General features: G+C 38.8%; 1 protein-coding gene and 1 pseudogene across 1 annotated transcript; one reads left to right on the forward strand and one right to left on the reverse strand.

Moving 5' to 3' along the window:
- The first annotated feature begins 886 nt into the window (after positions 1-886).
- Positions 887-24,685, forward strand: NUFIP2 (nuclear FMR1 interacting protein 2). The gene is made up of 4 exons (XM_016201950.2): positions 887-1,175; positions 6,237-7,964; positions 21,204-21,236; positions 23,506-24,685. The coding sequence occupies exons 1-4, from the start codon at positions 902-904 to the stop codon at positions 23,556-23,558; spliced, it is 2,088 nt and encodes a 695-aa protein (XP_016057436.1). The 5' UTR covers positions 887-901; the 3' UTR covers positions 23,559-24,685.
- LOC107528796 (large ribosomal subunit protein eL42-like) lies at positions 17,353-17,662 on the reverse strand (annotated as a pseudogene).
- Positions 24,686-25,741: the final 1,056 nt, after the last annotated feature.

Genomic DNA, 25,741 nt, shown 5'->3' on the forward strand with positions numbered 1-25,741 from the left:
TGCTCTTTTCCTTCTTCGCTCTTGCAACTCTTCATAATTCTAAAACCTATCGTGGTTCCACAGTTGACGTCACCTGCAGAGTTTAAAAACACGCACACCACAACTAATTCTGTGTAGATTTTTAATTTTTATTCCTCCTGCTCTCTATTGCCTCCAACTACAAAGAAACAGTGCTTTAAACCCTTTGTGCCCTTTTAGAAAATTACACAGATACCCCATTGTGGAACCTTATAATCCCTTCGTGGAAAGGAAGAGATTAGCATATGAATATAAAGCAAAATTAATCCAGAATACAAAATGATCTACCGATTGTGAAGCTCTTGTAATCTTAAAAATGTATGTATTGCCTCTTTTTGTATCGCGCCTTTAGTGGTCTCAGGGTTAAGGAACTGAGCTTCCCCTCCGGTTACCCGGAAAAGGATTAAAAAAAAAAAAAAAAAAAAAAGCTAAAAGATTCTAGGAGATGCAAAACCAACAGATGGCTCCCAGAGCCAGTGGAATCGCCCGTGGAATCTGCTACATTCGACGTGAGGTTGCTCGCGGGCGAAGAGTGTAGAAAGTGCTGTTCGCCGACTGCGCGGTGAAGAAGAGAAAGCGACCGGAGAAAGAGCCATAGTGCTGACGTTGAAGGCCCGGCCCTGTGAGGTTGCACAGGGTAAGCGGCGTTGGCCGGCAGGCTGTGGCGAAGAGGAAGGAAAGAGGCTTTGGCTGGGGGCGGGGCCTGCGGCGCAGCGTGGCTCCTGATTGCTGGAGCGCGGCTGCCAATCTCACAAAATCGCTCTGCTAACCAGTGCGCTGGCGAGACGCGCTCAGATATACTGAGTGAGTCCGGAGAAGCAGTCTCAGATCCTGACGGTGCAGGCAGCCCGCAGCCTCAGCTAGGGAGTCCCAGTCGCTTTCAATGGAGGAGAAGCCCGGCCAGCCACAGCCTCAGCACCATCACAGCCACCACCATCCGCACCATCACCCCCAGCAGCAGCAGCAGCCGCACCACCACCACCATTATTATTTCTATAACCACAGCCACAACCACCATCACCACCACCATCACCAGCAGCCTCACCAATACCTGCAGCATGGAACCGAGGGCAGCCCCAAGGCCCAGCCAAAGCCGCTGAAACATGAGCAGAAACACGCCCTCCAGCAGCACCAGGAAACGCCGAAGAAGAAAACAGGTCTGTGAGGGAGGACGAGTGGGGGAAGGGGAATGGGGGTGGGGGATAGGGGAGATGGGGGTGGGGCTCGATCTGGAAAGCGCGGACTGGGTCGGGGTGTCTCTGTGTGTGTGTGTGTCCGTCCGTCAGTCCTGCGGGTCTGGGAAGCCCCTTTCATTTCTCCCAAAGCTTGGGCTGGGCCGCGGGGTTTGCAGCGCGCTCTCCTTCCCCTCAGCATGGGAGAGGCCCAACTAGGCCAGTGTGACCTTCCCGGCCCCCGCCCGGGCTGAGGGAGACCTGGAGGGTTGGCCTGGGAAGTCTGGCCTTATTATTCCTTTCCCGTTTACCTTCCTGCGGCCCTGGGAGGACCTTAATTTGGGGGCCCTCAGTTGGGATGTACCTAGCCTCCCCAAATCCTTCGGGGTGGAACTCAGGAAGGCCTAGCGAATCTCGACTGTGGTGGTGTCGCGAGACCCTATTGCAGGCGGCAAGCAAAGGGTAGGTGGGCAGAGTTGAGGAAGTGCCCTCCCTTACCCTCCGCCCCAAGCCCACCTGTGGCCTTGGGGTTCCCCGTCTGGGGTTGGGGGGTCGGTTGGGACCCCTCGTCTCTCGGGTCATTTCCACTCCCAGATGCCCCTTTTGGGCGCCCGACCCCGCAGTCAGTCTCCGCGGCTCCTCCGCGGCCGGCGCCCCGGGCCCGCTCCCCCCCAGAGCCGGCGCGGCTGGAATGTTCTCTCCTCCTCGCGGGGCCGCTTCCTGTCCGCCATGTTGGAAGCCGATTCCTGTCACAGACTCCGGCCCACTAAGGAGCGGAGGGGGGAGGGTGTCGAGGTTCGCCCGGCGCGGCGGAGCCGGTGGATCGGGGTCCCCACCCGCGATCGCTTTGCCCCTTGCACTACGGGGGCGCTGCCTGCCCCGGCCCGTGGCCACCCCTCCCCCGTCGCCAGCGGAGTTGTGTAATCCGGTGGCGGCCGCGCGGCCCCGGGCGGGTCCCTGGGGTGAGGGGTGGGGGAGGGAAACGGCCACGAGGGGAGCGGCCTGTGCCGGGCCCCGCTCGCTGGCCTCCGCGTTTCCCGCTCCCGGCTGCGGCGTGAGGCGCAGGCGGTCGGGGCGGGGAGCCGGTCTCCAAGCGGAGCTGGGGGGAGAAGGAGGCCGCAGACGGCGGGCGGCGTCCGCGGCGTTCCTCCGGGCTGGAGGGCTGAGGGTGCGGGGGATACATTTTGGGTAGAGGCGGTGCTTGAAGGCCGGGTGGGGTACTCAGCGGGAACCGGGCTCCCCGGTCACGAGTTTCTCTGCCACAGGAACCCTGTCTCCTGCCAGGTTCGCTCACGACTCCGCCTCTCAGGCTTTCACTTGGGCCCTTTCCTTCTAGCTTCTCATTTTTACAAAATAAGCTTGTTCTAACTCCCTCCAACCTCCCCCCCCCGCCTCCCAATTTACGTCCTGGGCTTGGGTAGTATTTTTGAGGAGGTAGATTTGAAAAATGTTTGATTGTATGGGGGAGAGGGCAAGTTTTTTTGAACTCATCCGTGAGGTTGGTTCACTATGTTGCCTCTGATGAGGCTTTTTTCCACATTGAAAGGAAAGGTGTTTTCCCATTTTCGAACTGATACTGATTCCCAAACTCTTGTTTTAACAAATATTAAATTGAGGGTAAAAGCCATTTTAGAAAATGTTTGAGAAGAAATGAACTTTAAAAAGTTTATGACCACGCATGTCAAATGTGATACATGCAGTTACTGAGAGCAGGAAAAAACTTTTTCTATGGCAGACTTAATGTGACTTGAAGACTGAAATGGAAATGTCATTTTCCGTTTTGGGGGGTGGTAGGGACTGACGGTGTGCAGTAGAAATAAACATATAAATGTTTTGTGTTTAATCTTAAGGATTTAAAAATGAAGAAACTGTGCAACACTAGATCTTTTTAATGTTAGTCTTTTTCAACTTGAAGGTGAGAAAATCTTACCTTATTATGGTTGCTTGGAATATAAGGCAATATTACTGACCAGTATTTTGTCAGTCAGATATTAATATACCCCTGCAGGACTCCTCTTTACACATAGAAGCAGCTCCAGTACCATTCAAAGTGACATCCTTCAAATTAATGTGTTTTATTCCTGGAAGGGATAAAGAGGAGAAACTGGGTTTAGCAGTTGTGAAAGAATATAAACAATTTGGGAGGAGCAGTTCTTCATGTGTGGCCAGGTCACAGTACTGTTGCTTCAACATGCATAATGCTAATTTACTAAGAAAAACTTAGTGAGGGTTTTTGAAATATATCTGCAATATGTTGGGGTGGGCTTTTATGACTCACAAGCCCATAAAGGAACAGTTTTTCTTTATCCAGAAGAGGGCGCAAAAGAGGGCCAAATGTACTCAGTAATTTCAGTTTCTAACCAAAGCTAGATTTATCAGGACTCAACTTTTGCTGAGTCCTTTTGAAGTAGGGTTAGATGCTTTTTAGCATGGCATCCCCGAATAATGAAAGCACTAGGAGGAGAGGGGGAGTTTTTCTCAGTAATTTTAGTGTTTACATTTTTCTTGAATACCTGAATTTTAAAAAGAAAACCTCTCTCTGGCAAACTTTTTGTATGCCAAGATTACCACAGGGAAAATTTTGTATAGTTAAATGAGAAATTTTTTTTGTCATTAAAACTTGGAGGTGGAAGCATAGTGGCTTCTAAGCTGGTTTTTAACTGTGATTTATGACATCAGAGGCACTAAATATTAGTAATCTTAAAAACAATTGTTCTAGTTCACTTAAAAATCTTGGCTTTGGTCCAACTTGGTTTGGACATTGGATTTTTTTTTTTTTATGTTTAAGACTACTTACCTTTGAGATCTGGAAAGTTATGACTAATGGGCCCAAGGGTACAAACCTTTGTTAGCCTGTTAGCATGTTAAATGCTATGGGTAGTTCTTCTCTTTGGCCTGGAGTTGTACACAGGTAAACTTATATCTGTTGAAAATGTTGAGAGCCTCTCTGTTGGGACTTTCTGCTTTTCTAAAACAAACAAAAAATTTAGAAAAGCATCCTAAGCAATGATCCCTTTTTTACTGTTTCATAGTTAGAAGTTTTACACCAAGTTTGACTTGATTAGCTAATACAGCTTTTTCAGCAGCCAAAAAATAAAGTACAACTTCTATAGAATATATTCTCATTGTACAAGTTTTGTGCCACTCTTAGGAAATGATTATGTCTTAAGTATGTTTTGTTAGGTTATTTCCTGAAAGTTAATACAGTAGAAGAAAATGCTTTTCTGTGCTCATTTCAGTATTCCCACCTTTTTCTCTGATGTAGAATGAATAACTTAAAAGTAAGCCCTTCTGTGAATCTTCCCAGACTGTTCTATTCCATATCAAGTTCTTTTAAAACAATGGTTCCCAAAATTTCTTTTCAATCTTAGTATTCTTTATACAGTAAAACCTTGGTTGTGGACCAAAACTTCAGTTTTCTGCCTGACAATCTTTTCATGCTGATATGTCAGCACAGCAAAAAACATCTCTCAGGCAACAAAGGAGAGAATGCTTTTGTTGTGGCAAAACGATTAGTACAGTTTTAAAACATAAAGAGGCTATCAAGAGTGCTAATGTTGCTAAGGGTGTGAAATTGCTCACAAAACAACAATCACTGGCAGTTGAGTAGATAGGGAAACTGTTGTTGATTGGGTGAACAGAAAGCAGCCGCTGGTGGCATTTTGGAGGCAGTGATATATGAAAAATTTGTTTAAGGCTAGTAGGGGGTAGTTCAATAAATTTAAGAAAAGACGTGCTTATTTATAGGTTAAACAGTACATTAGGCATATACTGTATATAAGAAAGGTTAAAAGGGAATTATTTGGGGATCTGGAACAGATTTATTCAATTGACATTTCTAATGGGAAAAATGATTCAGTTTTTGAACAAATTGCTTCCTGAACAGCTTTCCGGAACTATATATCTATTGATATTTACTATATTAGAAATTAAAACAAAATTTCAAAACCTAAGAATATACAAACTCATGTGCCTTTTAACCTTCACAGATTAAAAGCCCAAGAGAGTGAATGAAAGTGACAAAGGCAAATTTTTTGGTATTCCTGTTAGAGACCCACCCCCTGCCTTGAATGAATGTGTGTGTGTGTGTATCTTTCTGTTGTGTATTTGTTTCTAATGACTTGAGCTCAAGATGTTTTGGTAACATTTCATGGAAAGGTAGATAACTAATATCATTATTTTACTAGTAAGGAAATGGGAAAGGTTGGACTCATTTGAATCACATACAGTAATAAATTGCTTATGGCAGTTGAAGGTCTTAAACGTGAATACCATAACATTTTTTAAAAATAGTTACCTTTCACTGAAGTTTTTGTTTGTAAATATTTTCTTACTGCATCATTTGGGTAGGCAGTATGACATAGTAATAGGAAACCATGTTTCAGACAGACTGGAAGTTGATATTTCCAGTTCTTCCACTTTGTGACTTGGACAGATTACTTAATTTCTCTGAGAATCTGTTTACCCAAATGTAAAATGAAGAAAATATATCTTAGAGTTAGAAACATTAGTATAATAAGTGTTTTGGTTTCATGCTAAAAAGTATGATCTAATGTCTGGGAAGTGTCAAAATGAATTTAACTACTTTGAAAAAAAGTTCACAGGTGTTAGATTTTTGTTTGACAGAATGCAATAGAAACTGCTTATGGTCACCATCCATCATTTATGGTTTCATAGAAATGGAGTCTTTAATTTCCCTGTAATACTTAAAATTACTGTATCAGTATAACAGTTTTGCCCACAGGGTAGCTCTGCTCTTAATTGTAAAGGAAATTTTATAACAGTTTTGTGAGAATGATGGAGAGGTTGATCTGTTAGATGATTCTGTTAGATGAATCCCTGCTTAGTCCTGTCTTTGCTTAGTTGACTTCCTAATCTATAAATTGGGGTTGACAAGTGTCTTTTCAGACAACTGTGAAATAGAACATATAACGCTAAAGCTCAGCATAGTGTCTAGCACATAGTAAATAAACATTCCTTAAATGTTAAGTACTACTGTAATTTGTATATTGTAATTTTTAAAAACCTTTTTTTTCCCCTCCCTAGGCTATGGTGAACTAAATGGTAATGCTGGAGAAAGAGAAATACATTTAAAGAACCTCGGTTCTGATGAAGCTACCAACCCTATTTCCAGGGTCCTCAATGGCAACCAACAAGTTGTAGACACTAACCTGAAGCCGACTATAAAGTCCAGCACCTTTGGGAAAGCAGGAATTAAAACCAGGAATTTCATTCAGAAAAACAGTATGGACAAAAAGAATGGAAAGTCATATGAAAATAAATCTGGAGAGAACCAGTCTGTAGATAAGAGTGATACTGTAGCAATTCCAAATGGTGTTGTAACAAATAATTCTGGCTATATTACTAATGGTTATATGGGCAAAGGAGCAGATAATGATGGTAGTGGATCTGAGAGCGGATATACCACTCCTAAAAAAAGGAAAGCTAGGCGCAATAGTGCCAAGGGTTGTGAAAACCTTAATTTAGTGCAGGACAAAATAATGCAACAAGAGACCAGTGTCCCAACCTTAAAACAGGGACTTGAAGCTTTCAAGCCTGACTACAGTGAACAAAAGGGAAATCGAGTAGATGGTTCGAGGCCCATTTGGAAGTATGAAACTGGGCCTGGAGGAACAAGTCGAGGAAAACCAGCTGTGGGTGATATGCTGCGGAAAAGCTCTGATGTTAAACCTGGTGTGAGTAGCAAGAAGTTTGATGATCGGCCTAAAGGAAAGCATGCTTCGGCTGTTGCCTCCAAAGAGGACTCGTGGACCCTATTTAAACCACCCCCAGTTTTTCCAGTGGACAATAGCAGTGCTAAAATAGTTCCTAAAATAAGTTATGCAAGCAAAGTTAAGGAAAACCTCAACAAAACTGTACAGAACTCTTCGGTGTCACCATCTTCATCTTCATCCTCTTCGTCATCTACTGGGGAAAATCAGACCCAATCTTCGAGTCGGTTATCCCAGGTCCCTATGTCAGCGCTGAAATCTGTTACTTCAGCCAACTTTTCTAATGGGCCTGTTTTAGCAGGGACTGATGCAAGTGTGTATTCTCCAGGGGGTCAGCCACTGCTAACTACTGCTGCTAATACTCTGACACCCATCTCTTCTGGGACTGATTCAGTTCTCCAGGATAAGAGTCTGACTTCAGCAGCTGTTGATCAAATTAAATCTAGCCTTTTTATCTACCCTTCAAATATGCAAACTATGCTGTTGAGCACAGCACAACAAGTGGATCTACCCTCTCAGACAGATCAGCAAAACCTGGGGGATATCTTCCAGAATCAGTGGGGTTTATCATTTATAAATGAGCCCAGTGCTGGCCCTGAGACTGTTATTGGGAAGTCATCAGATCATAAAGTGATGGAGGTGACATTTCAAGGGGAATATCCTGCCACTTTGGTTTCACAGGGTGCTGAAATAATCCCCTCAGGAACTGAGCATCCTGTGTTTCCCAAGGCTTATGAGCTGGAAAAACGGACTAGTCCTCAAGTTCTGGGTAGCATTCTAAAATCTGGGACTACTAGTGAGAGTGGAGCCTTATCCTTGGAACCCAGTCATATAGGTGACCTGCAAAAAGCAGACACCAGTAGTCAAGGTGCTTTAGTGTTTCTCTCAAAGGACTATGAGATAGAAAATCAAAATCCTCTGGCGTCTCCTACGAACACTTTATTAGGCTCCGCCAAAGAACAGAGATACCAGAGAGGCCTAGAAAGAAATGATAGCTGGGGTTCTTTTGACCTGAGGGCTGCTATTGTATATCACACTAAAGGTAACTCATTTGTTTCCTATATAAAGGTTCTTATTGGTCAGTGTAATATATTTATTAGCTGTTGTATTAAGGGTGAATTTTGTAAATTGCTATCACATTCTTTAAGAATTTTAGACCTTACTTGAGAGTAATATGGATAAGCAGCTGATAACAAACTAATTCAGGGTCTTTGGAAATAGTATGGTTGAAATTTAGAAGAAATGTTTACTTTTGCAACTTCAACGCATTTATATAGACAAGTATAATTGACCTATTGCTTGGTTCAGAGAATAAAGAGGGGTGCCTAAAGGGATGATGCTATGTTCTCTCTTGAACGCTCTTAAAAAGTTCTTAAGTTTTTTTAGCAGATGTCCCCTTTCATTTGCTTTTTACATCATTAGTGAGCTTACTTGATAGTTATAATTTGCTTAAAATGATTAGGGATAATGAGTGCTGAATGGTAACTAGAAAATAATTTAGACAAATTATATTGGTAAACACAGCACTGTAGAGACCAGGCTCTTGGGAGGCTATCCTTTTCATAGCCCCAAAGCCCATGTTAAAAAGGAATGAGCCCGGTCAGGCATGGCTCAGTGGTTGCACGTCGACCTAGGATCCAGGTGATCGGGGTTCAATTCTTGGTCAGGGCACATGCCCAGGTTGCGGGCTCGATCCCCAGTCAGGGGCATGCAGGAGGTGGCTGATCAATGACTCTCTCATTGTTGATGTTTCTATCTCTCTCTCTCTCTGTTCCTCTCTCTGAAATCAATAAAGATATATTTAAAAAAAAAAAAAAAAGAATGAGAGCCCGGCCGGCATGGCTCAGCAGTTGAGCATTGACCTATGATCCAGGAGATCACAGTGCGATTCCTGGTCAGGGCACATATCCGGGTTGAGGGCTCTGTCCCTAGTGGGGGGCTTGCAAGAGGCAGCAGATCAATGACTCTCTCATCATTGATGTCTCCCCCTCTCTCCTTCTCTCTGAAACCAGTAAAGATACTTTTCTTTTTTTTAAAGAACCAGATAATCTTCCAAGTTCCATGCTAATAATTTTTCTAGAATATGGTTTGTGTCTTAAAGAAAAATTTGCTGTATGGCATAAACAGATTTCTTTAAATTTGCAAAGCAAATAATGAGGTTTAATGAAGTTTACAACTTCAGTGCTTTTAAAAAGGGTGATTTTCAGTCTTCCACCTTCGTCCTTCACCCCTTCCCCAAGCAAATGCATACCCATGCATTCACACATCTAATAAATACTGTTCATTACCATTAAAAAATATTTTTTTAAAGGTTATTTATTTTCCAATTTTTGTTGACATGCAATGTTAGTTTCATGCACTTTCCATTTTTAACTGACTCATTTAGGCAGTCATGTGCCAGCTGCAGGGTTGGGGCAGCATATACTGTGGGGATGTGGTAATTAGCATATTCTCACTGGAAGAATCACTGCCTCAGAGGTGACTAGCAGCTATTTATGTGACTTTTAAGCAAGTTACTTAGTCTGCATATCTTCCCTTATCTGCAAACTGGAAGACATTTAGTGAAATAAACAGATGTCCTTTTACTTTTTTCTTTTTAAAAATGGGAGCAAGTAGAATTGCCTTATGGGAGATTAGAACTCTTGGCAGGTAAAATGATCTGTCTTCACTTTTCTCTAGCACTGCTCTTTGGAAGTAAATATAAGTTAACTAGTCCTTGTGGGATACAACCTAGACCTGATATGCCAAGGTTGTGGGTTTGATCCCCTGTCAGGGCACATGTAAGAAGCAACCAATGAATACATGGATGAGTGGAACAACAAATCGATGTTTCCCTCTCTGTAAAACCAATTTCTAAAGTTAATCAGGAGCTGTATGTTTTTAGGAAAGTCAAGGCAAAAAAGAAATGCTTAGTTTCTTAAGACGTGGTTAATTATAAGTTAAATTCTGCCAGGGGAGTTGGGTGTTTTTGGTATTATTTTCTGTGCCATCTGCCCTTTAGATACCATTACTTGAAAAATCTACCAGAGTATTTTGTGCTGGTGGTCATTGTGTGAGCCTCAGAGGATATCTGGTTGTGTTATCTCCCACAACCTGCAGAAGATTCTGGGATAAGTTTCATTAGGTGGTTGGTTGGTGGTTTTGTGTGATTTTTGTTATGAAGAACTGCGGGCCTTTTAAAATGGGAGTGTTAACTCCTATTTATTGCTAGGTATTCTGTATGCATTTTCCGTATAGATAGGCTAACTAAATATGAAATCAATGGTATTTAGATAAACTAAATGCCCCTACATGGATGCAGTTATATTTAGTTTGGGTGGTGTTACTGAAAGATTTGCTTTAGTGAAGTGGGTAGTTTTGGTTTTTGTAGTTGGACATTATTGAGATTAAATTAGTAAAGACTATTTTTCCCCCTCTAGAATGATATGCAGTATTCTGTTAAATTAGATCCCAAAGTGGCAGGTCCTTTGAATTCCTGCCAAATGTAGATTGGCCCATTAGGTCACTAATTTCTCTTTTTCTTTGGATTTGTTTTGAATCACAACTTTTTGAAGATTTGAGGATCTTTTTCATAAGTGAAGGTCCCCCCCCCCCCTTTTTTCTTTTTTTTTAAGTTTTCTTAAACCCTAAAAGGAGGTAACTCATCAGTTGGGCTTGTTGGAGTATTCTTTAAAAAAGTATCTGTATTATTTTCTTGGTCCTTTAAGGTAGTCTTCAAATGTTCAAAAATAATCTCTAAGTGAGTTGAAGTTAGGTTTAGAATTGGAAGTTCTGTGTATACCTCCTGTCAAAAATAAGCCCTTCAACAACTTTATTTGGAAGTAGTAGGTAGGAGGGTGTATTATGTCAGTTCAGTAGGAATGGTGCATGTTTTAGATTGAACATTAATTACTTGCAGCCTTAGAAGTACTTCAGATTATTAAAAATCTGATTGCTCAATACAGTTGAGGATATGAAATGAAGGATACATTGAGGCATAAAAGGGATTGGTGGGAATTCTGGTTTGGGGGATCTTTCTTTTAGGTTTTTTATATATATTATGCTAGTTTTTTAAGCAACAAGACTGCTAATCTTTGTATTATCTGAGGGCACGTAGTACTGTTACATAGCAGTACCAATATTTAAGGTGAGAGGTATGTCCTCTTTTCCTGTTTATCTAAAGTGATCCTCAAGAGGCAAAACTTTATTTAATCCTCACCCGAGGATATTTTTTCTGTTGCTTTTCAGAGAGAGTGGAAAGAGGGGAGGGAGAGAGAGAAACATTGATGTGAGAGGGACACGTCAATTGGTTGCCTCCTACTCCAGCACCAACCAGGGCTGAGGACTGAGCCTGCAACCAAGGTACAAGCCCTTGGCTGGAATCAAACCAGGGACCCTTCAGTCGGTAGACCGACACTCTCATCACTGAGCCAAACCAGCTAGGGCAAGAGGCAAAACTTTTAAAAAGTAGTATCTTTTTAAATTGATTATGAAAAGATTTAAGTATACACAGAAATGGACCCAATAATATAATGATCTCCAGTGTACCCAGCATCTAGCTTGGACATTTAAAAAGCATTGTCATTCTTGTTTCAGCTATTTACCTTCACACTTTTTTGGTAGGAGTTTTTAAAACCAAATTCCAGGTATAACATTTAACTGGTTAATACTTTGAATATGTTAGAGTGATACCTTTGATGCACGTACCTAGGACATGCAATAGCTGCCTCCTTCAAAGTAGTTACTTATAATTCTTAATTTAGTAGAATTCTTTGATTTGTTGTCAAAGGCTTATAACATTAGATCCTAATTTTCTAAGGTTACTCTTTGGTTTTGAAGTAGTCTAAGTCATTTGAAGCCAAGTCTGTTGAAATATGGTAGATTGATGTTAGTTGTGTGTTTGGTCAGTGTTAATTTAAACTGGGTTGATTTATCATATCTGGCTAATAAGGCACTGAAGGATAACAAGCATTTAAAATGCTAACATTTTGGAATATTCATTAAAAAATAGTTTGATATGGTAAATTTTACCCAGCACATAAAGATTCAGGGGAGAGGAATTAAGATTTAATTCTTGATGGTTGGGGTGAGTCAACATGAAAGCTGTCCAGTATAACATATCCCTGAGGCAACTCTAGGCTATTGCATGAAATTTTAAAAATTTGATTTTCTATTACCTCCAGAGGTTGCAGGTTATTGGGGTAAATGATTCGATTCACTAGATCTGGGCTGGGCCCTGGAATAAAAAAAATTTAACTCACTGGGTGGTTCTAATTGCCAGCTGGGGTTGGGAACTCAGGGTCTAGAGAACTTTCCTCACATTAATTCTTTTTTCCTTCTCTCTGTAAGTTTTCTGTACTATTTGCCAGTGTTTTCTTTACTACTGAGTTGTGCAATAATTTGTGTATGTTTTTCCTTTCCCTTATGATGTACCCACCATAAGCAAAGTACTTTGCTTAGTTATGGAAGGGTATTTTCCTTTAAAGAACTTAATCTAGTAGAGGAGAAAACAGTAACAAGCTTATAAGGTAAGATTTTAACTGTCATAAGGATACAAATAACTAGGAGATGTCAGTGGCGGAAGAGAGAAGAGAGAATTTAATGGAGTAAAAGTAGAAAGAGTAAATGTATGGTTTTCATGGAGGCACAGTGGTCTTGAAACTGGGTTTTGATAGATAGGGAACATTTTTGATAGATGGAAATACAGAGAAGAGGAAGATAAAGAATACAAAAGTTGGAGAATCATGAGTAAATGTAAATATGGGAAGGGATCCATCCACTTGGGATGTGCTGAGGGACTATAAAAGAGAAGGAAGGTAAGTTGCTGCCAGATCAGGAGGTTTTTCTTTTGAGTGTCAGAGAAATAGGCTGATGGAATGGAAGTAATTTAAATGACAGAGGAAGGGTTTAAATGCTGCTCTTCCCAGTTCCTGTGTACTTGGGCAAATCATTTATCATTTTTAAGCCTGGGTTTCCTGATTTTTATTTTTATTTTTTTGTCCTATCAGATTATACTCAAGTGATTTAAAAATTGAGTTGGTATTAAGCAGTTGACTTGTAGATCTGTGTTCAGATAGATTAATGTGACACTAGTTTGTAAGGTGGATTGGAAACCTTTTTTCTGGTGACTAGAAGTAGGTCAGGCAGCCTCTTGGAATAGTATAGGCAGAGAAATAAGATGAGTTTTCCCTTTGTATTTTCATCTACCGGATTTGGCAAACGGGATATGAGGAGACAAGTTATGGTTAATTGATCCATAAAACTGATGGGGAACTATATATACAATTTAGACAGTTGTTCACAGAATGACCTGAATGTTAAGTTTCCTCCTTTTAACACAATGTTTAATAAGTATTTTCACCTTTACTGCATTTTATAACAGTTTCTTCATGATTTCTTCACAGCTGTCTAATCTTATTAGAAAATATCTTTAATATTTTTAATATTAAAGATTATTTAATATTAGAGATTATTAATATTTTAATCTAATATTTTCTAATCCCGTTACCTGAAGATTTGACTTTGGTTTCAGCCCTGGTTAAATTTCCTAGATTGAGGTGAGGGTCTTTTTTTCTTCCCTATGAGACAAATAGGAATGTATGTAACAAGTAGTTCTTAAGATGGTATAAGATACTTTTTTTCCCCAATGAGTTGCCATTTTAGCATCTATACTGGGTGCCTGATTTCTCATTAAATCTGCTTTATGAGTGCATTAATGAATTTACTTTGGTATTAGTCTGAAAGGTAGCTTGTAAGGAATTTGTAGAAGCTAAAATTTTACCCTCAGGTTTCATTAGCTTAAGTTCTGAGGGTGAGGGAAGTAACCACCCATGCTATAAAAACAGAAATTGTCTATTTGTTACCATTGTACTAGCAGTTCCATTTCAAGCAACGTGAATTTGATATTTTACCTTTAAAAATAAACCAGATTAGAATACCTATAGCCGTAGAAATGAGCAAAAAACAAAAATAAACCCTTGAGTTCCAAGTGTGTGTTTAGAGGTGATCCAGACAATTCTGTTTATTCTGGTTTGGTGTAGCTCCAAATTGGTAATACGGGATTGAAAGTGATACACTGAAAAGTTTGTTACGGATCTTCTGAAAAAGTGGTGATTTCTAACTACATTAACCAAATTTGCTTGAAAACATGCTACATTTCTCTATGGGTATAGTCAAAATGGAAAAGAAAAGGGTGGGGAGAAATTTCTGACAGACTTTGCAGAAGAATAGGACGGTACAGTGGACAGTTTGAGAAAGGGGACATCAGAATAGCAAAATGTGTTGGGATAGCCAGTAATCATCAAAAAATGGGCAATCTGAATTAGGAGAGAAAAAAAAACCACAATGTCACCACCCTGTGCTGAATTCTACAGAATTTGATGTAAAAATGGCTTAATAAAGGGTTGGAAGGCATGATTAGCAGTAACTTGATCTGGGGGCTCTCAGTTGTGGGAGTCAGCTTGTTTGGCCTTATATTTTATGTATTTTCTTTTTTGGAGTGGGTGAAGCCATTATGGGTATTTTACATGTTTAAATTTTTTAAATGATTTTTTAAGTGTCCTATTTATATATATTTTTAAATTATTTTTATTGATTTTGAGAGAGAGAAACATCATTGTTAGAGTGAAACATCAACTGGGAATCAAACTGGCAACCTTTCTGTGTACCGGATGACGTCCAGCCAGCTGAGCCACAACGGCCAGGGCTGTTTCATTTAATTTTAAAGGCAAAAAAAGCCTCTGCTTGGTTTTAACCCTCAGCTTCAGTCTTTTTCTTAGAAGGACTTTAGAATTATGTGCTAAATCTATTTGGTTGTATGTACCATGTGAAATTCTGGTTTTGTAGGTCAGAAAAGGTTGAATGTCAGCAGTTTCAAATGGGTCTACCTAATACTACTTTATTTAATTTTCCTGACTGATTTATGAGTAGTATTTATCAGTATTTTTAAAAAATTTTTTCTTAGCTTATTATAAACAACAGAAGTTTATTTTTCACAATTCTGGAGGGAGGGAGATAGAGAAGCATCAATGTGAGAGAGACACATCGATTGTTTGCTTCCTGCATGCTCCCCTACTGCAACCCAGATATGCGCCCTTGACTGGGAATCGTACCCAGAACCCTTCGGTGCACAGGCTGATGCTCTAACTACTGAAACACACTGATCAGGGCTATATCAGTATTTATTGCACCAAGGACTGTGTGAAGCAATTGTGATAAGTAGATGAAAAGAGAGGATCATGTCATTAAGGACCTCTATTAGGGAAACTTACATGGAAACAAATATTACTAGTATGATAGTGCTGTAGAAAAATATATAAAATGCAGTTGGAACATAAACTTTAAGGTGGGTGGTGGGGTCAGGATCTACTGATGGGGGGGATTCAAAAAACAAGTGGAAGTTGGCTTGTTGGACAAGGAGAGTCAGAATATTTTAGGTAGAAGAAATGGAAGTGTTTGAAGATTGCCAGTTATTTAATTTGTTTCAAGGAAGGTGAATGGTGCAAGATTAAAAATCTTAACTTAGTCATCTAATTTACTTATTGATGTACCAGCCACTGTGTCAGATGCTAGAAATTTTATACAAGACACACACAGATCCAATCTACCTGTAGGCAGTGGGAATCCACTGAAATGTTTTGAACCTTGTGCTCACTTTCAGATTGATTGATTGATTGATTGATTGATTGATTGATTTAAATATTACAAATGTCCCTTTTTCTCCCCAATGACCCATTCCACCCCATCCCATCCCCCTCCCCAGTCCCTCTCCCCACCATTGTCTGTGACTTTGGGTTGTGCATATATGCATATAAATTCTTTGGTTACTCTCTTCCCCCTCCACCCACCTGCCCTCCTCCATCCCTCTGACATTCATCATTCTGATCTATGCTTCCCTGTCATTGAATCTATTCTCAGATTTATATTTTTAAAGGAAGAGAATGATAGCCATGGTATAGAAGACAGAAAGTGAGGCTCAATTTATGGCAAAAGGGGCCAGTTAAAATTCATAAAATACCATTCCTTAAACCATGGCCCTGGCATTGGGCTAGAGAAAAAGGAATAGGTGACTAAAAAGTTATAAGTGTCTTAACTTCATGTAAGAATTGCAGTGGTTTAACACTCCCTAAATTCTCTAATTTGCAGTTCCTTAATTCTACCCACTCTCCTAGTTTCTGTATCTTCAGTTTAACCTTTCTGGTATCATTCTCCCTTCTTCAGCTTCGATGTCCCTTCTGACCCCTTTTGATGCTACGGAAACTCCTCTGGGTAATCTCATACAGTTCTATCGCTTTGTATTAACACTTCTTCAACTTTTACGCTGAGTTCAGACCACATATATGCATATGTGGTCTACATATGTAAAAGTGAATTCATTTTTCCCCCCCAAACTTGCTCTTTTTTCTTGCCTTTTCTCTCAGTAAATTAACGTTATAGCCCTTATTAGGCTATATGGATCCCGTCCCATACACCTCCATTTTTTTTCTTTTCCGTCTCTAATGCAGCTGTGCTAATTACTTTTACAGTAACATATACTGGGCTCTTTGTATTGTTACTTCATCCATTCTCTTCAGTTGCATCAGAATCATTACTAATATTTAGTACAGTGACCTTAGATTTCTTCAGTGGCTTCCCTTCACCTAAATGATTAAATAATAAACTTTTCTTCATGTATGCCTTTGTGCTCTTTCCCGTGAATAGCAAAAAAGCATTTTTCTTTCTCTAAAATCTTTTCTTTTTAGTGACATTCAGCTCTGTTCTCTGAATAGTGTTCTTTGTCTAAATCTTTTTCTCTTAGTGACTTTCAGCCTTAATAAATTACTTTTGACCACTTACACATGGGTCAGCAAACTTTTTGTATAAAGGATCAGATAGTAAATATTTTAGGCTTTCTGAGCCATAGGGTCTCTGTTGCAATTACTGGATTCTTGATTCTGTTTTGTACACAAAAAAGCCATAGATAACATATACAGTGAATGTGACTCTGTTCCAATAAAACTTTTTTTTTTTTTTAAACGTGGGTGGAACTCAACTTTGCTGACCCCTGCTTAAGAACACCTTTAATACCACCAAGCTTTATTTATGTTGATGCGTCTACTTAGCAAAACTTCCTACTGTACTAAGCTTACCAGGGGCAGAGTCTTTCTGTGTTTGGATCTGTATCCCTAGATCCTAAACATTACTTTTTTTTTAATCCTCACCAGAGGATATTATCTCCATTGCTTTTCAGAGAGAGTGGAAGTGGGAGAGACAGAGAGAAACATAGATGCGAGAGAGACACATCGATTGGTTGCCTCCTGCACGTTCCCTGACCGGGCCTGAGGATCGAGCCACAACTAAGGCATGCACTCCTTGCAAGGAACAATCCCTGGACCCTTCAGTCTGACACTCCACCTACTGAGCCACACTGGCCAGGGCCTAAATGTTATTTTTTTTATCCTCAAAGATGAAGCTTAGAACTGGATCACTTGGCCTTTTCTCTTCTTATCTCCCAGTTCAAAATGCTTGCATCTCTTAATAGCCAGCATTCTCTTAGATCTGCAGTTGTGTGTCAAGCCTCAGCACAATCTTCTTTGTGTTTTATCCTTTTTGGGGAAAATTGGCGTAGTCCGTCCAGCATAGCCACTCTGCTTCCTGTCATAACGTTGCTTTCCCTGCGCATACAGAGAATCCTTGCCCTTCTTGTACTGTGTTACTTTGTGGGGGTTGATGCTTGGCACACTTCTTACAGAAAGTCTGGCGGGTTTTAGGAACATTCACCATGTTTTCAAGAGCATTAGCAGCACGGAAAGCCCTAAATGTTACTTTTTAATCCACTTGGAATTAAGAATTTGCAGGTAATTGGACATTTATTACAGGAACCGTTGTGATAGGGTGCTATGTAGAAAGTCTGCTCTGGAAATTGAATGTTAAATTTTCTTCATTTGATAAGAGACATAACTAAATACTTGAAAACTTTGATATAGTAAAATTTCAAATTTGGGTGGTGATCTAAACTACAGGATTTTAAGAAAATTGCCTACCTTGGTGTATCTTAAGAGCAGCACTCTTTACTTAGGTGAGCAGGTGTGGCCCTGTTGGCCATTTTTCAGTAACTATTTGCATAATTGGATGCTGTGATCAGTCTTTAAAAAGTGAGGCTAAGTGGTTAGAGCACAGCCCGAGCACTGAAGGGTGGGTCTTGGGTTCAATTCCTGGTCAAGGGCATATACCTGGATTGCAGGTTCTAATTCCAGCCTTGTTGGGGCACGTGTGGGAGGCAACCAGTCTATATGTCTCCCTCACATGGATGCTTCTTTCTCCCTCCCTCTCCCCCTCTCCCCCCCTCCCTCCCACTCTCTAAAAATCAATGGAAAAAATATCCTCAGGTGAGGATTAACAAAAAAGAAAACAAAAACTGAGAGGTTAAAGACTGTGTGTCAGTGTGCGTATAGAAGAGTGCCATATTAAAAGTGAAACGATTTACTGCTATGTTACGATTTTGTATAGTTGAATGAGCTTTCTGTAGCCTTCTTTACTATTCATCTGTTCATTTTCTCTTATAATAGTGAAATAAAATTACACAAACTAACTCATTTCATATTTAGAATTTGACTCAAGATTTTTGTAGCCTAAAAGAGGGCAAAATATAATTCACTACTTTCCTATCTGTTCTCTAGCCTTGTTTGTTGGTCTTAACTAGGGTTGTTTAAGCATGACATACAAACATGCAAATGATACTTATTTCACCTTTTATTATCTTAACTTTGAGTTCATGGAAACTTCAAAATTCTAATCAAGGTAACCTAGTTGCTACTAGTTATATTAGAAGTAATTAATATTATAGAAGTAATATTAAATAACAAGAAGGGGACTTGCATTCATTGCTCTATAGGTAATGCTGATTTGTTTCTTGGGTAGAAGCTAGGCTGGCCCATGGCTAACTTTTTAACTAAGGACAGCTTAAGTTTTTGGGGAGTTGAACATTATACTCAGGTTTTTGACTGTACAGGGGGTTGGCACCCCATGTTCTAAGGGTCAACTGTAGTTACTTTTATCTTTATTCTAAAATTTATATCTTTACTTTGCTTTAAAATAGCATGGTTGCTACTATGACTTTTTTTTTTTTTCCCAAATATATCTTTATTGATTTCAGAGAGAGGAAGGGAGAGGGAGAGAGAGAGACAGAATAATCAATGATGAGAGAGTTATTGATCGAGCCCACAACCCGGGCATTTGCCCTGACCGGGAATCGAACCCCGATCGCCTGTATCCTAGTTCGACGCTCAACCGCTGAGCCACGCTCGGCAGGGCACTACTATGACTCTTAAGTGTAGTCCACCTTCACGCCTATCCCCCCAGAAAGGTGCAGGGGCAGATTGAGGTTTGTGGTGGGGAAATTTATAGCATAGGTGGGCTAAAGTGAAAAGTTTGATTGTAACTTTTCTTCCTCAATGTACAACTAAATGTAGATTTAGCTTTGCATTAAGCAAACTTACAATATTGAGCATCAAATAATCTGTATACAGAACTCTGGAATTTATTTGTTGCAGAATGTGGGATTTCTGCACTTTCACTAAAAGAAAAAATGTTGTTGTATAGGGTTAGTTTTTTTATAGTCAGGTCAACCAAGGAAAGGTGTTTCTTTGGGTTTCTTAAAGTAAACCATTCTGAAATATAGACATTTGTAGGATAACAGGTCTAATGACTATTCCAGCTGTTCCTGGTTGTCTGAAACTAATGGAATTATAAATTATTTTGGAGTAATAAATATGAGCACCATGACTAGAATTCCATTTGTGATGTATCTTTTTTTCCAGATTAGATTGGTTACAATTCTCTCCCTTTCTTAGATCTCCTAGGAGAGGGGTATTTTCCTGCCAATCTATGCATGGGCATCTGCCCAGCAGTTTAAAGGCCATAGTATCCAGCTAGGCTCTTGAGCCAAATGGCAACCAGTGCATTATTTCCCAGTCTTTGTTAAATGAGAGAGTTGTTGTAATACCTTTAATGGGATTTTATCTGGATAATTACTTTGATCATTTGAATAATTAACCTGTTTGCTCCAAATAGTCAATTCTGACAAATTTTCAAAAAATCTAGCAGTTTTTTATAAGTGAGTTTGATTGGGGTGGGGGTGGGGGGCAGCTGAGCAAGGAGAGTGTGATTCCTCTCTATTCCCTAACTCCCTCCATACTCATAAAACAAAATAATTTTAGATCTCTACACCTATTTTAGCCCTGTGAAAGGATTATGTTGTATCTTAACTATAACCCATGTCCAGTTATATCCTATCTTAGCTCAAGTTTTGTTTTTCTTTAACTATAATTGGTTGCTGGTATAGAAAACAATTACACAGAATCCAGTTACTCAGCATAAAATCACCTTTTTGTCTTTTAAAAATGGTAGTTGTATGGACACAGGAAGAGCACTTACTCCCGGTATTAGTTAGAGCTTATTCCTATTTCTAAGTAGCTTTTGTTTATATTAATCTTCTAGTACAGTATTTCCTTTCAAGGTCCAATTCTTAGGTTCTTGTGGTGTAATAGTCATACACTGTCTTAATAAGACTTCAAATATCCCCTCTGTGAAGCTTTCTAGTATGCTTACAGGTAGAGCTTTTGCCTTCTTTCTATATGTCACTATAGTTTGAACATACACATATTTCCCTTTTTGTAAGATACCAAAGTGAGCACATTGTAGATAATCACATTTGAATGGAATTGAAGCAAATAAGGATTTTGTGTAATTAATAAATAGGTGTGGGTAGGCATTTTGGCCATAAGGATTAAAATAAGAGTGAGTTTGGTTTAAAGAATAGAACCATTTGCCTGTAGCAAGAGTTAAGTAAAATTTTAATACGGCATTTTAAGCACCAAGCTTAATCAGTTTTGATGAATGCTTCATTCAGAGGATTTGGGCACCTCATTGAGGGGTGATGGATAGGTTGCCAAAAAATACTTGGTTTTTTTTTTGTTTGGTGGTTTTTGTTCGTTTTTAATAACAATGAGCTATTACAAATATTTTATCTAAAGCCTTGCTTCTACATACCTTCTCTATTTATGTAGATAAAATAGTTCTCTTGGCGGTTTGATTTCAGATAATGACTTTCTGTAATCTGCTTAAATCTGAATGACATTCTTAAGAATATAGAAAAATATGAGTTGTTTTGTTCCAGCTTCATAGAACTGTGCTATTTCAGCACTATCTCCAGCCCAGTAATAACCAGTCTAATTTTTTTAGACTACAGCATAGCTTTGAACTGTGTTCTGCTAAACTTAGTGTATAAAAAATAATTCTTTTTTTTTTTTTTTTTCCTTTGCAGAAATGGAATCTGTTTGGAATTTACAGAAGCAAGGTAAGAATGTTTAGGTTACCAGAAATGTTAGTACTAATCACTAATTACTATATTTTGGGGTGGTAATAACATGAATAATGGCCTACCAAATAAATAGACTTTGTATTTTGGAATGATTTAATAACTGCAGTCAAAAGGGACTAGCTACCATACCAAGATTGCTAAGGACTGGGTAGCACTAAGGCAGGGGTGGGGAACCTCTTTTCTGCCAAGGGCCATTTGGATATTTATAACATCATTCATGGGCCATACAAAATTATCAACTTAAAAATTAGCTTGAATAAAACTCCTAGATTTATTGAATTTTGAGTCCCGCCTGCGGTTGCTTTGGCAGGGCCAGACCAAATGATTTCAAGGACCGTATATGGCCCACAGGCTGGATGTTCCCCACCCCTGCAGTAAGGGAAAAAAATATATGAAAGTACTCTATCTGCTAGGTGAAGAACATGAATATTTTCTTTTGCCCTTGATTATGAAAATAAGACAGACCATAAATATTTTTAATCTAGGAAATCAACATGAATAAGTGTTCCCATTTATGGTCAGTTTTTATCTGTATTTGTGTGGTAGACAAGGGGTAGCCTAAGAACTGAAATTCACAGTTCAAAAAAATATTTGCTGTTTTCGAAACCTTATTTGGGCCGTATATTCTCTGAAAAGATGGTTAGAAATCTAAAGAACAGCAAATTGGTTTCTTTTATCCCCATAAACAAGATGTGAATAGCAGGAGGGCGGAGGGACTGGATAATTTGTATCTGGGTTGTCTAAAATTTTCATAAAATTGGAATTGGCTTTCCTAATTAGTGTGTGCCTTCTTTCCAAATATATTCAAATATGGTAGTTGTGGAATACCTAGAATAAAGTAAGAGTTTTGGTTTAGAGAACTAGTCACTAATAGGTTTGGGCCCTGTAACTGAATTGTGTATCACTTGCAGGTGAATGAGAAATTCCTAGAATTTCAGAACTTGAAAGACGTAACAAATCTCTTCTATCTCCTTATTTTGCTGATTAGGAAACTGAGGCCCAGAGAGGTTACTATATAAGCTAGAAAGTAGCAGGACTGAAATGTAGGTTTCTCTGATTTCCCAACACTGCTTCTTTTTCCAACTCATTCTTGTTCTTAGGCCAGATCTTTTTCGTCTAAAACAGCAGTGGCCTAAAGATAACTATCAAGCTCTTAAACTGTTTTGAGACACTTTCTATGTATCTTTTTATTCAAACACATATGGGAAAAGGGTAGATTAGAAAATATATCCTGCAAAAGTAGACCTCTCTGTTTTTACTGTAAAATGACTATTAACTATTAAGAATGAGCATTGTCTTCATGGCAGGTTGCTAGTGGATGGCCCTTGGAGTCCTAGAAAGAATATTATATTATCTGTGGACTAAATTAGATTGACTCTTAAGCTGAGGTGAGCTTGAGTTTTTTAATATTATTTTCAGGTCTTTATACTTGTCCATTAAGTGACAGATTTTTTTAGTTTCCTATTTTTTTTATTAAAGCATGTATACTTTAAAAAATTTCTGTGACAGGTAGAAATATTATGTAATAAAATCAGTTCCTCTCAGAAGAGGGGAGCATACAGCCAAATAATAGGAATTTAGAACAACAATGGTGTTTTGGCCAGATAGCTCTGTTTTATACTGTGAACCCAACAGGTCTACAGGCTTTTGCTGTTTTTGAGAATAACGGGCGGTGGTGCTCTGGGAAATAAGGAAGAAGGAAGAAATAAGTCATGATTAGGACACAACTGGTAGTTTTGCCAAACTAACTTATTTTGAAGTTTTTGGTGCTAGGTGTTACTTCAACAATTTCTAACTATAGACAATCCACACTGATTAAAATAAAATTTTACTTCATTTTTCTGAGAACAAAAGAAAAGAAATCCAAGTGTTTTAGTATTGAATTACTGACAATTTAAGCCTTTTTTTTTTTTTTCGGTCTGCTTTTTTCAAATATACTGTTTTTAAAATCAGGAAAAACACATAAAGCTAGCCCTTGTTAATTGAACTCATCTGTAAGAGTAGAGGCTCTCATGGGCTTGAGGACTGTTGCTGAGAATCTATTGGGATACGAACTATTTAGGGTTGAGAAAAAGTGGATCATGCATGTGTTAATACAAATAGGAAATGGTCTTTAAATTGTATTTTCATTAAAAGGAGGCGCAGTTTAAATGATGATAGTTATTTTGGATTTGTTATTAGAACATTGGCATTTGAGGATTTTAAGCCTTATTTTTATTTATGTATTTTTTAACCTTCCCTCCAGATCCCAAAAGGATAATCACTTACAATGAAGCCATGGATAGTCCAGATCAATGAAGGACCAGACTGCCTATTGTAACCTTTCTGCAGCATTAGAGCCACCGTTCATGGGGGACACAAGGCTTTTATGCTCCTAGATCTTCAACGCAGCAGAGGAACCATAAGTAGAATCACAGGATAATATATACAAATATATATATATACATATATATATATATAGTTATTTAAAAAAAGGCAACTGAAAGTAATTAGACTTCTTAAGGAATCAAATTTATTTCAAGAGACTACACATGGTTATTTAATCTCCGGTACTGAATAGTTTTTTTTTCTTATGTTTTTGTTTTAAGTGTGAATGCAAGTGATTAATGAATACAGACTTGTTAACAAGCGTGGTTCTAAAGTTCCTGCTGTCATCAACTTGGGCAACAAATGACCTACTGGAAAGGCAAATCCACTTATGAAATCTCTGTATCTTGTTCTGTGACTAAAGTGATACACTAATCACAGGGAACCCAGAATGATTCAACATTTCCCCCCACTCCTCCCTTAATATTTTGGTTATACTTTGAGCCCTGCGAGAATGCTGGATAAATGCCTTGAAGTTTGCAGGGGTGTATTTTTTTTGTTTAAATTTTTTTTTTTTTTTTTTTAGCGAATATGATTTGCATGTCTTGCCAGGAGTTAAGCAGCCTCTGTGGGGTGTTGGGGAAGTATTTTCTTTCCTTTAACTTTTTTGTGGGGTGGGGTTAGGGGAGGGCATTGAAATTATACAGTTCTGGAATAGTTGGTGGTACATAGTTCACTTGGCTTTAGTTACCTATTGGACTTTAACAAGTGACGAATCCATGAGTGTCATTTAAAAGTTACAGAACAAACAATTGGCTTTAGATATTTAATATGAAAAAATAATCCTGTGCCCATCTTTTAATGTAATTGTATAAGTGGGAGCAAAAATATATTCTGCTTTTCAACTGTAGGTGCTCCGGACTTGCTCTCTGTCACTAACACTAAATGTGCTGTTTTCCTTGTTTTTCATCAAACACCTAAAGAGAAACTTGTGTACCTTTTTGTAAATTCTCTTTTAATTTCTCAGAAATATCTAAAAGGGAAGAAAAATTCCATGAAATCTATAAAACTTTTTATGTTTTTAGCCAGTGAGAGGATAATAAACCCTGCCAATAGAAGATGTGTTTTCATGCAAATTATACTTCTGAGCTTATTAGCTTCTAATTATATCTTAAATATATTTTATTACTAGAGCAAAATGGGTTTTTTAAGGAAAATAATGTGAAGTTCTGGAAATTTTCTTTTGGGCAAAGAAGAGCATTAGCCCTGTCTTATCACATTGCCATCCTGTTGCACTGCAGCTTGTATATAGCATGCTAAAATAATTTTTTGTGTGTGTGCAGAAACAAAGGGTCCAATTTAAGATTGGGTGACGTCAGTGGCATAAAAACAAGTTCTCTGGCCTGAGATAGCATCACATTACACACACAGAAATTAGTATATCCATGTATGTCAAATACAGGTTAAAATAGCAGGGCATTTCTATAGAGAGGTGTAGTCTTCTAAGAAAAGACTGGATCCCCTGGGGTGTTTGGGGAGAAAGTAGCTACTTTTGCTCAAGTCCTTTGCTTAAGAAATGTCCAGTTTTGAGCGGCCGTAGTATGGATGAGTTTTTTTGTTTTGTTGATTCATTTGAGGCTTTTAACAAGTAGTTTGTGAAAGAAGCTATTGGACTCAACATAGAGTAAAATATCTTTATAGTCTGGATTTCTGCCCTGCTTAGATTTTAAAAGTATAAGCATGGATTGCCAATTCCACTTGATGTAAACAAAACTTTTTATACATAATATATATATATGTGTGTGTGTGTGTGTGTGTATATATATATATATATGTGTGTGTATATATATATATATATATATATATATATATAAGATAACTTATTGTATCAGTCCAGGTTCAGAAACTTGTGGTAGGCCAGTTTCAGATAGTTTCATTTCACCTGTAAACTGTATCACTTTTACTGATATTGTAATTTTTAAATGTATAATATGTTTACAGATGTGCCCTGCATTTAGTCTGCCTTGTTCCAATTTTGATTTTTGTTGAGTCTCCTGCCTGCTTGCCAAAAGCTAGGATGCTTCAGGCCCATGTACAATTGAAAGCAGAGGCATCCTTGAGCTTTAAAGCATTGAACAAACTGGAAAATGCAATGAAGTGAAAGAAGTCTGTGT

Source organism: Miniopterus natalensis, chromosome 17, assembly GCF_054644295.1.
Source record: "Miniopterus natalensis isolate mMinNat1 chromosome 17, mMinNat1.hap1, whole genome shotgun sequence".
NCBI lineage: Eukaryota > Metazoa > Chordata > Mammalia > Chiroptera > Miniopteridae > Miniopterus > Miniopterus natalensis.